This window comes from Capsella rubella, unplaced genomic scaffold (genome assembly GCF_000375325.1).
Source record: "Capsella rubella cultivar Monte Gargano unplaced genomic scaffold, Caprub1_0 scaffold_3, whole genome shotgun sequence".
NCBI classification, from domain to species: Eukaryota; Viridiplantae; Streptophyta; class Magnoliopsida; order Brassicales; family Brassicaceae; genus Capsella; species Capsella rubella.
In genome coordinates this window covers 5,688,925-5,703,726 of record NW_006238921.1, presented here as the reverse complement: position 1 = coordinate 5,703,726, position 14,802 = coordinate 5,688,925, and the positions used below count along the sequence as shown (strand labels likewise).

The 14,802-nt window shown below is 36.6% G+C and overlaps 3 protein-coding genes and 1 pseudogene across 3 annotated transcripts; 1 reads left to right on the top strand and 3 right to left on the bottom strand.

Annotated features, from left to right (window-relative positions):
- Positions 1–400: 400 nt before the first annotated feature.
- LOC17893149 lies at positions 401–3,255 on the bottom strand (annotated as a pseudogene).
- Positions 3,256–5,336: 2,081 nt separating this feature from the next.
- Positions 5,337–8,479, bottom strand: LOC17893216 (nitrile-specifier protein 1). The gene is made up of 4 exons (XM_006297423.2): positions 8,393–8,479; positions 7,941–8,276; positions 7,573–7,842; positions 5,337–6,444 (listed from the first exon to the last, which is right to left on the bottom strand). Exons 2-4 carry the CDS (start codon positions 8,229–8,231, stop codon positions 5,497–5,499), a joined length of 1,509 nt encoding a protein of 502 aa, XP_006297485.1. The 5' UTR covers positions 8,232–8,276; positions 8,393–8,479; the 3' UTR covers positions 5,337–5,496.
- A 1,532-nt stretch (positions 8,480–10,011) lies between these two features.
- On the top strand, positions 10,012–13,119 carry LOC17892199 (polyadenylate-binding protein 6). The gene is made up of 7 exons (XM_023786240.1): positions 10,012–10,352; positions 10,812–11,124; positions 11,227–11,486; positions 11,576–11,869; positions 11,972–12,399; positions 12,481–12,543; positions 12,663–13,119. Exons 1-7 carry the CDS (start codon positions 10,127–10,129, stop codon positions 12,864–12,866), a joined length of 1,788 nt encoding a protein of 595 aa, XP_023642008.1. The 5' UTR covers positions 10,012–10,126; the 3' UTR covers positions 12,867–13,119.
- Positions 13,111–14,802, bottom strand: LOC17891136 (GDSL esterase/lipase APG). The gene is made up of 5 exons (XM_006297966.2): positions 14,485–14,802; positions 14,252–14,382; positions 13,933–14,166; positions 13,578–13,833; positions 13,111–13,468 (listed from the first exon to the last, which is right to left on the bottom strand). Exons 1-5 carry the CDS (start codon positions 14,726–14,728, stop codon positions 13,272–13,274), a joined length of 1,062 nt encoding a protein of 353 aa, XP_006298028.1. The 5' UTR covers positions 14,729–14,802; the 3' UTR covers positions 13,111–13,271.

Sequence of the window (14,802 nt, the reverse complement as noted above, 5' to 3'; positions counted from 1 at the left end):
AGAGCATTTTATATGATTTGGGCCTCTACACAACCACCAAACTGGATTTGGATAGGTGGACTTATATAATTCAGTACTACGATAATTCTTTATTGTATCTTTAGATGGAGTGGAAGACATATTTAGAGTACAGCAAAAATTAATTAAAAAACTGTTCCACTAGAAGATACAAATTTGAGTTATGAAAATAATATTGGTTTGTCTTTTTCCTCTTAGGTTTACTAGTTGCATCTATCCTCAATTAGTTGTAATATATGAATCATATGCATGGGACTAATAATAAAAGCGTTTTTAGACTTTTCAACTCATCCAACGTTATTAATGATCTGGCGAACTTTTTCGACGTGTTTAATGTGTAATTTATACGTTAATATTTAATATTAAATTATAACAAATAGGATTAGCATCCGAACCAAATGGTGAAAATAAATGTTAGAACATATGGGAATATAAATGATAAATAGATGGAGCAAACTTGCTCTATTGAAATGGAGCAAACTTGCTCTATTGAAATGGAGCAACAAAAAGAGATAACACTTCTTAGTTCAAAAAAAAAAAAAGAGATAACACTTCAAAGACTGAATTATCCAAGTTATTAGGCATTGAGAGACCATAAATGAAAAGTTTAGAAGATTGATCGATCTGATAACTTATTGGGTGCATGCATGGGATCAATTGTAAAGATTTTCATGATCAGTTGGAGAGGGGAAGGACATGGACTCCAAATTTGTGAAGCAGATCACCGACTCTTCCATGGAAGCCAACGATCTTGTGGCCTTCCTCTTTGAGTGAGAAGGTTGTGCCAGCTTCAAGTCCAAAGGGAGTAGACGTTTGCTTATTAGTCTTAATCTTAAGCATAGTTATGACTGCGGCATCACTTCCAAAGATTGTATCATAGGTGCCTTCAATCTCCGTGATGTATTCACTTGGATAGCCAAGTTGGAACTGCAAACCAAATAAAACAATTAAATACATTGTTATGAGCGAAACACTGATGTTATTGTGTAATACGTACGGAAGAGAATTTGGATTCACATCTTGATATATTTCCAAATACTAATAAAAAGCATTAGTGTATACCTCTTCGAATCCGAGTAGAGTACTCTTTCCATGTACATCTCCTACGATCTCTTCAGAGCCTTTATCGTAAACAAACTTAACGGCTGATATACCATCTTGGGCTTGTCCTACGTACACCTAACACCGTCGTAAGCACCATCATCCCATAGACTCCCATTATCACTACCATGGGCCGGTAGCGTCTTGGAAGGAGTCAACTGATCAGACTCAATTCCGAAAAAGAAGAGATCATCAAACCGGTCATTAGTTGGAGCTTTCCCAGCATGCATCACAAGTCCTTTTTTACCATCAATGGTCCCTGTTGTGGAGGCTGTCCATCCTCTACTACTCGGAGTCTCCTTCTCATCACAAAATTTATCCACCCTCTCCCACTTTAACGTCTCCGTATTCAGGGCAAAAGTCCCATCAGCCAATTGACCCGGACCAACGTGACCTTGCGGGTCCATCGCAACCTCACCTCCAAACAACAGAATGTGTTTTCCAACAGCCGCACTTGCGAATACACTCCTTACGGAAGGCTTTTCACCGAATGTTTCCACTTGTGTCCACTTGTCGTGAGCAGGATCATAGTAATGAACATCATCTACTTCACATCCGTTGAAACCATACACAACCCATACCTTCCCTTTCACCACTTCGAGCCCTGCTCCTCCTCTAATGCTAAAGTGATCTCCTGGAGTCGCACATTGCACCCACTTTTTATCAGCGATGTTGTAAGCATCTAGTGTCTTGAGCCGCTCCGTAGCACTCACTCCACCGAAAACGTAAACGTTATTCTTATCGGCTGCCATCGAGTGGAAACTACGAGGAGTAGGTCCTTCTTCGACCGGAGTTACCAGTTTCCACTCGTTCTTGGTCGTGTCAAATGAGTAGAAACCATTATATTTCCGTGAGGCGTCTCGGCCTCCAAATACATAGAGGGTTGATCCTACTGACACCATACGGACACCTAAGCAAGAGAGGTGCGGGACGTCTCCCGTGACTGTACAAATGGACCAAGTATGGGTCTCGAGGTCAAAGACGTAAAGGTGTTTGTCGATGGGCTGATTTGGTGTGAACTCCCCACCAAAGGCGTAAATCTTGTTTCCTACCTGTGCTATGCCATGCGAACATCTTAGCCCTGGCCCTTCTCCTTTTTGCTCCACCTTAGAATTAATCAATATTGATATTTGTTAAAATTATATTAAATTGGTGAGATAAAATTAGTGAAAATATATATTAGCTTTCACTTTTTTTTTTCCTCATTCATTATTTTTCTCGTACGTGAGATTTATGATAAAAATTGTTGTGTGAGATGAAAAAGACACCAATATTTTATGCTACACTAGGAGATTAAGATTACTACCTTTTTCCATTTCCCACTCAATTTCGGAGTGCACGACAAAGAAACATAGGCTCCGAGGGCGTATAGGACGTCGCTCGAACGTCCGTGAAACCCAACGATTTTACCACCGTGAAGCACAAACTTAGTCCCAGGTCTGCTTTCGATAGGCTGAGAGGTTTTGCCTTTGAAAGTCTTGAATGAAAGAAATGTGATCATTTCTGTGGGCATATCATTAACTATCTGACGATAACCTTCTACATATACGATGTAGTCATCAACATCAATCTCAAACTGCAAAGAGAAAACAATCCATTTCAATGCCGGAACTAACAAGCGAGAGACCCTTTTGACCAAACACAAGATAGATAAATCTATTTAAGTACCTCATCAACTCCTAGCAGAGTCTTCTTTCCATGTTCATCTCCAACAACGGCATGAGAACCATTGACATACTCAAACTTGACGAATGCTATACCATTTTGGGCTTTCCCTATATATACTTTTCTAACACCTTCGTGAGCACCATCATCCCATGCACCTCCCATATTACCACCGTGTGCTTCCAGCTTTTTGATAGCTGGAGTCAACGGAGCAGAATGAGCACCAAGAGAATGAAGAGTGTCTCCGGCAAAGCCAACGATCTTCTTGACATGTGCTTCCATCTTGTGAGCCATCTCTTTTGCTAGCATTTTTAGTCTTACGAAATATTAACCTGTAATATTATGATCATATTATAAACAAAATGCTATGTAAACTACGATCATATGATGGAGAGGGGAAGGGAGATGATGAGAGAGCTGACCTGAGAGTAAAGTAATTAATGATTGGTGAGTGATCCAGTTTGGGAATTTGCATGGGTATTTATGGGCACATGGAAGCACTGGTTGAAGTATTTCTTGAAATATACTATTATCTCGTGAACCGCGAGGGATTAAATGAATAATCCAGTTTAGATGGAGACATATTAGTTAATACTACTAAGGAACACTTTTCATTAAACACGTATACATGTTATGCCAACTCATGTATGTTTTTTTCTCTCTTTTTGTCGTTATTGTAACAAATATATATTAATATTATATATAGTACGTTATCATTCAAACCTCCATGACTAATATATAATTATACCATTATAGATTTATAGTCATGTCTAATTCATTTGGTCTATAAACAAGTAAATGTCGACAAACCCAACAATGATTTTGTATACCCAATTATGCGGATGAATGAAATTGAGTGTACAGAAATTAAATGTTTGCCTTCTATATTTATCAATACAAGTCAATTCAAGTTATATGTTAAATCCCTTAAAGATATATTCCTTATTAGCTAAAATAAAAAGCTCACGGCTCGCTTCGCGTGGTTTTACTTTAATATAAATACAGTACAGCTATATTTAAATGCATGTGTGTGTCACGTTTTGAAAGATTATAAAAAAGCAAATATTTGTTTTTTTTTTGAAAAATATTATAACTAGTTGATTTTTTTTTTGTTGTTGCAAGGATTCGTTTTCATTAACATTTTTGTGTTTTTGTAATTAATAACTTGGTTGCTAGGTTAGTTTTTTTATACGTTACATTATATGACGATGGTGTTTTGTATTCTTCACTTTAAAAGAAAAAAGAAATTCCAGCTTTCCATTTTGTGTTTGCTAATGTCATCAGTAAACGTTGGCACGACTTTGAATCAGTATACAGTATATGGTCTCCCCTTGCATCGTGGCCTAATGATGTTGTTGCGGCCCTAGTTTAAGGCTAATGTACTAGTTAATTCTAAATAAAAGACCCTACCTTAGCCTGAATCGTAGCACTAATGGTATCTTCCGCAGAGAGTCAAACGATGATCGTGGATGCACTCTAGATATTGTTGAACCGTAACATGGAGTTGATAGAGAAATTTTAGAGGAAACGACGTGTGAACGGGTTGTGTGGCAACTGGCAAGTTGTATATTAATGTTCTACTTAATTTATTCTTTTTTCACTGATATTATGTTTATACTATAAAGAAACTTGTCTTCCTAATTATGTTTATACAATTGTTTACCACACGTCGTATGAATTAGCAGTTTAACACGAAGATGGAAACATAATCTTAATTGGTCCTAGTTCCCACCATGATCTCTGTCTTAATTAGTTTTTTTTTTTTTTTTTTTTTTTTTTTTTTTTTTTTTTTTTGTAAGTGTTACGTAATTAGTTCTCCTTCATTAACTGCTCTTTTATTTTCACATACGGAGACTAATTAAAGTTTGCACCAAAAGAAGTAACAGTTGACAAATGCTTAATATATAAAAAAAAAATCAGTGAGAAAATATTAGATACGTTTTTCAGAATATGTACATACTTATTTTTGAATTGAACCATCCACATCATATAAAATGCCATGATTCCTTACACATTATCTCTAAAATATGTCATTAAATCATAATTATTATAATTTATAAGACTTAATTCTGGAAAGTTTTAATAAAACTTATTTTTTTTAACCTAGTTGGTGTGGGACTCCACCACACAAACCACCGAATTGGATAGTAGTGGTGGACAAATACTAATATAGATTGTTCAGTTTTGGATCAGGCTAATAATATTTAGAGTTAAAAATTAAGTATGAAAATACAATTAAAACTAATCCAACCAGAAAAATAAAAAAAATAAAAAATAATATAAATAATACTAGTTTGTCTTTTTCATCTAATTTGACTAGCTGAATGTTTTTTTAATGTCACTAGCTAGTCGCACCTTTTATGATGAATTGGTAATTGAGTATTGATCCTTGTCCCTGGATTTTAATCATGCATATGGGACTAATCATTATAGAGGTTCATTATCTTGCGATTTTTTAATTTTGTTCTTTTCGATAAATGATCTGGCGATTTCTTTCAGGAAAATAAACAATTTCTTTACTTATTTTTTGTTAAACGAAAATAAATAGTTTATTACACACAAAACATGAAACAAACATGTAGAAAGAAGAAAACAGCAAACTGACAAAGGATCATATATGGGCATAGTCATTCATCACGAATTCACGACCCTTCCTTATTGCACACATACTTAAAATCACAAACGGTTATCATCAGACCGCGTTTTAATTAGTTAACCAGATTCAATTCCGTAAAAGAAGAGATCATCAAACCGGTCATTGGTTGGAGCTTTCCCAGCATGCATCACAAGCCCTTTCTTACCATCAATGGTTCCTGTTGTTGACGCGGTCCATCCTCTGCTACTTGGAGTCTCCTCCTCTTCACCAAACTTATCCAACCTCTCCCATTTCATCGTCTCTGTGTCCAAAGAAAAAGTTCCATCGGCCAGCTGACCCGGACCCGCGTGAGCTAGCGGGTCCATCGCAATCTCACCTCCAAACATAAGAATGTGTTTCCCAACAACCGCACTTGCGAACACACTCCTTTCTGAAGGCCTCTCACCGAATGTTTCCACTTGTGTCCACTTGTCTTGTACAGGATCATAGTAATGAACATCGTCAACTTCACATCCGTTGAAACCATACACAACCCATACCTTCCCTTGCACCACTTCGAGCCCTGCTCCTCCTCTAACGCTAAAGTTTTCTCCTGGAGTCGCACACTGCACCCACTTCTTATCAGCGATGTTGTAAGCGTCTAGTGTCTTGAGCCGGTCCGTAGCACCCACTCCACCGAAAACGTAAACGTTGTTCTCATCAGCTGCCATCGAGTGGAAACTACGAGGAGTGGGACCTTCTTCGAGCGGGGTTACAAGTTTCCACTCATTCGTGGTCGTGTCAAATGAGTAGAACCCGTTATATTGCCGTGACGCGTCTCGGCCTCCGAAGACATAGAGGGTTGATCCAACTGCAACCATACGGACACCTAAGCAAGAGAGGTGAGGAACCTCTCCGGTAGCTGGAGAAATGGACCAAGTACGGGTCTCGAGGTCAAAGACGTAAAGGTGTTTGTCGATGGGCTGATTTGGTGTGAGCTCCCCACCAAAAGCGTAAATCTTGTTTCCTACCTGTGCTATGCCATGCGAGCATCTAAACCCTGGACCTTCTCCTTTTTGCTCCACCTTATAATTAATTAAGGGTGGGTTGGATAAATAGTACATTTTTGAAACTTAATTATAATACTAGTACAATTACTATTTATAATTAGCAAACTAGTACATTCCCACTATTTGGTACTATTTCATTGACATTTAAGCACCCAGAAAAACAAAATATTTACGAGTATGCCACTGTACTAATTATATAGTATAATTCGTACAGCATATCTTATGTACAGATATGCAAAAAAATATTTTTGTACAATATTTAAAGTACTACATAATATCATCCGTACAGAATATTAGTGTACAAATGTACATAAATATGCATATTTCATTATACAATAATAGTTATACGAATAAAAATGTGTAATTTTTTATACATTCGTACATTTAGTAAACTGTACGGGTACATCTGTACATTTAATCAGCTGTACAAATACGTCTGTACGCATATTAAACTGTACGATAAAGTATGTAAACATACTAAACTGTACAAATAAATATGTATATATGAAAAATATTTATAATTTATAATGCAAAATGTATATCAAATTATAGAGAAAAACTTATAGATTTTTATGTGTCAAAAATATTTTAAAAAAGAATTTTACAAAACCTAGTATTTTAATTATAAGATATTTTGGGTGGTGATATTAAAAGAAAAAAAGAAAACAAAAATGAAAAAATAAATGAAAATCAGGAGAATAAAAAATTACCCTCCTATGTCATTTTTATTTCTTCTAATTTCCCCTATCTCACATATTTTCTATCTCTAAAGTAGGTCTCATGTATTATTTTACCAATTATAAATAGTATATGTATTAGTTTTCTAATTATATCTTGAAAATGTACTAAATTTCCTATTAATCCATTAATTAATAGTTTGTGTTCATTATTTATCAAAAATATTTTAGATTATGATTGTTGAACCACTACATCTCATAATGGAGATAAAAATATAAATGTAAATCTGTCATTATCTAGATGTGTCTTTTTGCCTCTTTTCGTTTTTTTTTTTAAATCCCGTCATTCTTTTTTCCGTACGTGATTTAGTGATTTTGAGATGGTAAAACAACGTTAAACATTGTTGTCTGATATATAATTTATATAAAAAATTAAAAAAAATTAAGCGTAAGAGATTACTTCTACCTTTATCCACTTTCCGACAACAGAAGAGGAGGGCGCCGAAGAAACATAGGCCCCGAGTGCGTATAGGACGTCGCTCGAACGTCCATGAAAGCCAACGATTTTTCCACCGTGAAGCACAAACTTAGTCCCAGGTCTTCTCTCAATAGGCTGATTGGTTTTGCCTTTGTAAGTCTTGAATGAAAGAAATGTGATCATTTCTGTGGGCATTTCATTAACTTTCTCACGGTAACCTTCTACATATACGATGTAGTCATCAGCATCAATCTCAAACTGTGGTTAAAAAAAACAGTAATCAGAAAAAGACCCTCTTAACCAATCTCTAAACAATCTCAACGTAACATAGATAAATGATAAATCTATTCGAGTACCTCATCAACTCCTAGTGGAGTTTTGTTTCCATGTTCATCTCCAACAACCGCATGACAACCATTGACATACTCAAACTTGACGAATGCTATACCATTTTGGGCTTTTCCTATATATACTTTTCTAACATCTTGATGAGCACCATCATCCCATACATCTCCCATCTCACCACCGTGTGCTTCCAGCTTTTTGATAGCTGGAGTCAACGGAGTAAACTGAGCACCAAGAGACTGAAGAGTGTCTCCGGCAAAGCCAACGATCTTCTTGACTTCTGCTTCCAGCAATTGGGCCATCTCTTTTGCTTACGTACGTTTGATTAATCTTAAGATTTATAGTACCTGTAATATTAAATTACGATAATATACCTTTAATTACCAATGTAACAAAATTCTCCAATACAAACTATATAATCATATAAGAGAGAGAGAGAGAGAGGGAGAGAGATGATGATGACCTGAGAAGAAAGTAGTAGGTGGTGCAGTGATCCACTTTGGGAATTGCATGGATATTTATTGACCAATACGGGACGTTTAATATTTTTTGTTTATATTTTATTGTCTCGTGGTACACGACCACGATTATCTCTTATTTAAAACGATGAATCAATAGGTGATGGAAATAATTACACGTCGACGAGGTCTGTTGTAGTTGATAGAAAATAATCAAATATTTTCATTTATAGACCACACGCATAATTTTGAGTGATAGAGTTATGGGTAGAGTTATTGCCAACTCATATTGTTTTTGTTTCTTCTATTACTGTAAAATCAGTTAAAGTCATTATAAAATACTTTCAACAACAATGGATATTAAAAAGAAGTTTTCAAAATTATCAGTTCAAGAACACCAATTTTAGAAAACTTATCAAAATTTTAATCTAATTCATCTTAAAATAGAGAATTGAATACATATACACTTCGAAAATATTCCTACAAAAAAAAAAAACTTCTAAAATATTAGATTGATAGTTTGAAAATTTCCCCCGACAAAATCTAAAATAATAGAGTGGCAAGGGCAAATCAAACTTTTCACCATATTATCAATCGACTGGTGACTGCATGCATGTGATCATTTCATCTTCAAAGAAATTCAAAAGCAACATATCTTTCCTTTAGTAGTAGTAAGCTAATAATACCAAAGGGATTATATTTATAGTAATTCATTTGGTAAATTTTAGATCGGTAGAGGTTTTAGTCGCTTTCTATTTTATGTGATGCCTCGATGATTTATAGGTTTTTAATAACAAAATAATATGAATTTATTGGTCATTTACTTGTTAATATTTCATTAGATTTTAGAGTGTTAAGTTGGGATTAACACTAAACAAACAAACAAATAAGAAAAAAAAAATGAGAATTCTATATTCTTATTGTGAATTATGAAACCTTTGCTTTTAAAACAAAAGATCTTCATACTTTTTTATTCTTATCTTTACATTTTACGTAAATGGATTAATCTGTTTTTATGATTTTTTTAAAACTAGATGATCACTAAAACTCCAAGTTTCATGTATGTATATTTTTTGTAAGCAGACTGTTTCTAGGCTAAGATAGTAAGACTATGATTACATTGATTTTAAAATACATAAATTTTCTTCTTTAACTTATTATAAAATTAAATCAAATATATATGATTTTTATAAGTCATTGATTGGACAAAAGAATGTAAAACTCTTCCAAAATACTTAGATCCAATACACCAAAAAAAGTATGCAATTATAAATGGGCCTTATAGAAAGTACATACAAACACAGCCATAAGGCCTTAAGCCCAAAATTATGTGACTCAAAAACATACTATTGTATGAATGAGTAAAACACTTGTGATATTTTAATTGGGTATAACGCGAGTTGTCGAGTTCGTTACTCGCGGCGCGTGTAGTTTCCGTACAAAATAATCGTACAACAGCCGTCTCTGCGAGTCTCTCTGTGACTCTGTGTGTGCAGCTCACTCGCTATCATCATTACGGTTATAACAGAACAATATATACATACACACATATATCGATATATACACTCACTCAACGACAAAATATAAAGATCTCTTTCTCTGCCTCACTCGTCTTCTCCATTTACTCTTTTCTTTTTGTTTGCTCTCTGCAGAGTCTCTTCATCACTTTGTAGGAAAAGCAAAAAAGTTTTGTTTCTTTTCTCATTTTGATTCTTGAGAGATTACGATACGAAACAACCATGGCGCTCGTGGAATCTGAAACGAAGGCGTTGGGGAATCAACAGCAGCATTCTGCAAAGTTTGCTTCGCTTTACGTCGGTGATCTTAGCCCAGACGTGACGGAGCAAGATCTCATCCAAAAATTCTCTTTTACTGTTCCTGTCTCCTCCGTTCATCTTTGCCGTAACTCCGTCACCGGAAAATCCTTGTGTTACGCTTACATCAACTTTGATTCACCTTACAGCGGTAAACCAGACTTCGTCTTTTTCTTTTCTTTTTTAATCATTTCGCTTCTCTTTCTTAAATCTCTGGTTGTGGTGGTTTCTACGTTTAGAGTTTTTGATTTCGGGCTCTCTTATGTAATCGTTTCTTCGTTCTCAAATCTCTGACTTTGGTTTCAACGTTTGGAGTTTTTGATTTCGGACTCTCTCATATAATCGTTTATTCGTTCTTAAATCTCTGGTTTTGGTTTCTACGTTTAGAGTTTTTGATTTCGGACTCTTTCATGTAATCGTTCTTCTTTCGTCTATAAACCCCTAAAATCTTGTTAAATCCTAGAAATTTCCCTTCGGCGATTTCGTTTCCGTTTTAAAACCCTAGAAAATTCCCTATTGTGTTTGATTAACAGATTTTTAGGTCTTGCGGTTGATGAATCGCTTCTGATTAACCTTTGATTTATGTTTTCTTGTTGATTCTTTGGGTTAGCATCGAATGCTATGGCGTGCTTAAACCATACTGATTTGAAGGAGAAGGCTATGCGAATAATGTGGTCTCAGAGGGATCTTCAATACCGTCGTCGTACTGGGTTTGGAAATCTATACGTCAAGAATCTTGACAGCTCGATCACTAGCATTTGCTTAGAGCGAATGTTTTGCCCCTTTGGAGTCGTACTCTCTTGCAAAGTCGCTGAAGAGAATGGACAAAGTAAAGGTTTTGGGTTTGTTCAGTTTGAAACAGAGCAATCTGCTGTAGCTGCTCGTACTGCCCTCCATGGCTCTGTGGTTGATGGCAAGAAACTGTAAGTCACTTGTATTTAATTGTGACTTTCAGCATGATTTCTTATTGACTGAAGATTAATGATGAATGCTTGTTTGTTTACTTGGATTGTGCATTTCTTTAGGTTTGTAGCCAAGTTCATCAACAAGAATGAAAGAGCAGCTATGGCAGGAAATCAAGAATTCACAAACGTTTATGTTAAAAACCTGATGGAAAATGTTACAGAGGATGATCTACATAGTCTGTTTTCTCAATATGGGACAGTCTCAAGTGTTGTGGTTATGAGGGATGGTATGGGAAGATCTAGAGGTTTCGGATTTGTCAACTTCTGCAATCCAGTAAATGCTAAGAAAGCTGTGGAATCTCTTGATAAACAAAAACTTGGTAACTCAACTTCTTCATCTGAACCCAATACTTAGTACATTTTCATTAGATCAGAGTTTCTGGTTTTTGAACTTTCCTTTTATGATTAGGATCAAAGAGTTTGTTTGTTGGATTGGCACTGAAATATGATGAAAGGAAGGAGATGCTGAAACAGAAATACAGGGGAAACTTTATTGCCAAGTCTAACATGGGGTGGTCCAATCTGTACGTGAAGAACTTGAGTGAATCAATGAATGAAACAAGACTGCGAGAAATATTTGGAAGCTATGGGCAGATAGTCTCAGCTAAAGTGATGCGTCATGAGAATGGTAAAAGTAAAGGATTCGGCTTTGTGTGTTTCTCTAACTGTGAAGCGTCCAAACAGGCTAAAAGAGAGCTCAATGGTATATTATAACTACTGTAGTCTAGTTAGCTTATCCTTTTTCTACTAGACCTAGCTGATATTTAATTACTGATTAAATCTGGACGACTCTTGCTGCTTACAGGGTTTTCGGCTGATGGACAACCATTTGTTGTTCGAGTTGCTGAGAGAAAAGAGGATCGACTCAAGAGGTTGCAGCAATACTTTCATGGACAACCACATCATTACACGCAAGTTCCTCCTGTCCCTTCACCAGCTCAACCAGTCTTTCCATCTGTGCCCAGCAGCTTTCATGGACAGCCACGTCACACACAAGTTCCTCCTGTCCCTTCACCAGCTCAGCCTGTCCCCCCATCTGTGCCCAGCAGCTTTCATGGACAGCCACGTCTTTACACGCAAGCTCCTCCTGTCTCTTCACCAGCTCAGCCTGTCCTCCCTTCTGTGCCCAGCAGCTCATATAGTTACTTGCAGCCATTCCATTACGGGACATCTTATTACTATATGGGCGCTCAGTTACCACAAATGTTTAGCCACCAAAACATCTCCACCTATGTAAGCATTTCTCTGCATCTTCAAACAAACCCAAAGCCTGTCTTCGAATTAAATACACTCACACTTACTATTATAACTCAGGTTCCCGCTGGCCAGGCTCCTCTGAAGGAGAAAAGATCAGTACACCTAGTCTACAAACACCCGGTATGCCCTCATTAACACCAACATGTGTTGAATCTTCCATTATCTCCATGGTTTTATCTTAAGTTCAGAATGTTTACTCAGTCGAGAGTTTTAATCTCTAAGTTGATACTTTTCTGCAGGCTTATTATCCCTCTGCCAAAAGTGGTGCCAAACAGAAACTGGTCTTTAAGGCTGAGGGTAACCAAACTTTAGAGGCTGCAAAAGCAACAAAATCTGCTGAGAAACATAGAGAAGCATCATCCGCTTTGAAAGCAATGTTGTCACCAAAAGTGAAGAAGGCAGAGAAATCAGGAAAACAAATTGCACTGATTGAAGCTGCTTAATCATTGGCCCTGCTGCTGTGGCTTGAGCTTTCTCACTGCTTAGAATTGCAGTCTTTTCATTTTAACCCTTCAATAGCTTTTGCTCACGGAAATGGTATAGATTTCAAGAGTTTCGATCTGTAGATCTACAACTCTTTAGCATTTTAATCATTTTGTTTTTGTAAGAAAGAACATGCAGAGGTTGGTTGTATATAGTTTCTGGTACTTTTCCCAACAACAAAAGGAATAAAAATCTGGTACTAAGTGTTCTCAACTTTTTGGTTTTCTTGTAGTAAGAAGTTTCAATACATTTTTAGTAAATAGTGGTGGTTTGATACATAATTCAAAGAGAAACAAATGTATGGCTCAAGGTTTTACAGAAACAGCGATTCGAAAAGGGAATATAAGACAAATACTCAGAGATCATCAACCGAGGAGAGAGAAGCCCTGTCCGATTAAAGCACTGGCAAGAATTTCATTGGCAGCTTCAGAGGGATGGACACTGTCCCAAAATACATACTGAGTAGCATTGGGGCATGTCCCCAACGATTTCGGATTGCACAAGAGTGAAGTTGTTTCGACTGTTCCTGTTCCACAACATCCTTTGGTTGCTTCCGTGAATCCTGTTAGCCCAAAAAAAGATGAATATGTGTCAAGGATTATCTAAAGCAGCAATAATACATTATACATGCAATAAGTAGATATATATATCAGTCAATGTTAGTGAGTTACCGGATTTGGAAGGGTTCTGAACAAGATCATAGAGTGGAGTGAAGATGTCGAAGACAACAATTTTAAGACCAGAATATTGCTTCTGAAGCTTTGAAGCAGCTGCGTTAAGCTTCTTGTTGAATTGCTGAGCATCTGTGTTGAGTCTTTGAACACAGCCTTTCTCATGGAAACCGAAAAGGGTTCTTGCCGCGGGAAGACATCCCGTTGGAGGCAGAGAAGTCACACCGATCTTCCTTGCTCCAACCCCATACACTTGCTGCAACATTTAACCAAAAAACTCGAAATGTCTCATCTTTCTCGTACTAGTCTTTGCAATTGAAAACAGAGGATGGATATTCCAAGGAAAATGTTTTACCTTGATAAATGTAGAGAAGTTATCGATAAGGTAAGATCCGTACTGATCAACAGTGTAGACTTTGTTAAGCAGAGGATTCACATAGTAGTTTTGAACAAAGTCACTGCTTCCTGCACTTAAGAGACAGATTGCTCCGCTTATGATAGAATCAGCTTTTTTGCTTCCTGCAATTTTTATGAGCTTGCTCTTGTATTCCTTGAAATACTCAACTTGCTGATACAACGGGATCGCGTGCTGTCCCAAAAAAAGAATAAAAAATCATAAAAGGAAAAAGACAGATCTAAAAAGAAATGTATGAGAAGAAAGAACAGTCACTTACATTGAGAAGAGCAGCTTTGTCATCATAACCTGAAGCTGCAGAGGCGAAATTAGCACCAATGAGAAGGTTCTTGCCTGAAGCTTCAGGACTTAGATAAGCTGGTGGGTACTTAGTGAAGCCTAGAGTCTCAGCTGTAACAGAGAAAGAAACCAAACAAAACACAAAAGACTTCAGTTCCAAAACAAGTTAAAAGAAGATTAGATAGCTTGGATTACAAGTATAAAAGCTCTAACCAGTAATATCAGTAGCTAGCTTTCCGTTGCAGAAACGGCCGGTGGGTTTGTGGTTAGCGAAATCACGGCCATAAGGAGGGTAATCAGCTCTGAAAATGGTCGGAAGGTAGTTGTTGTTTCCGACATCGACTACAGAGTCTCCGAATGTCATGATGGCAGGAACAAGTTGAGCAAAAGAGATTTGGAGTACAGAGAAGGAAGAGACCAATGCGAGAAGCAAAAACGACATCGTGCAACGATCCATGTTTCCTTTTGGCTTTGGTATGTGCGAATGAATGGTGAAAGATTATATGTACTTTGGTTTATATTTATATATAC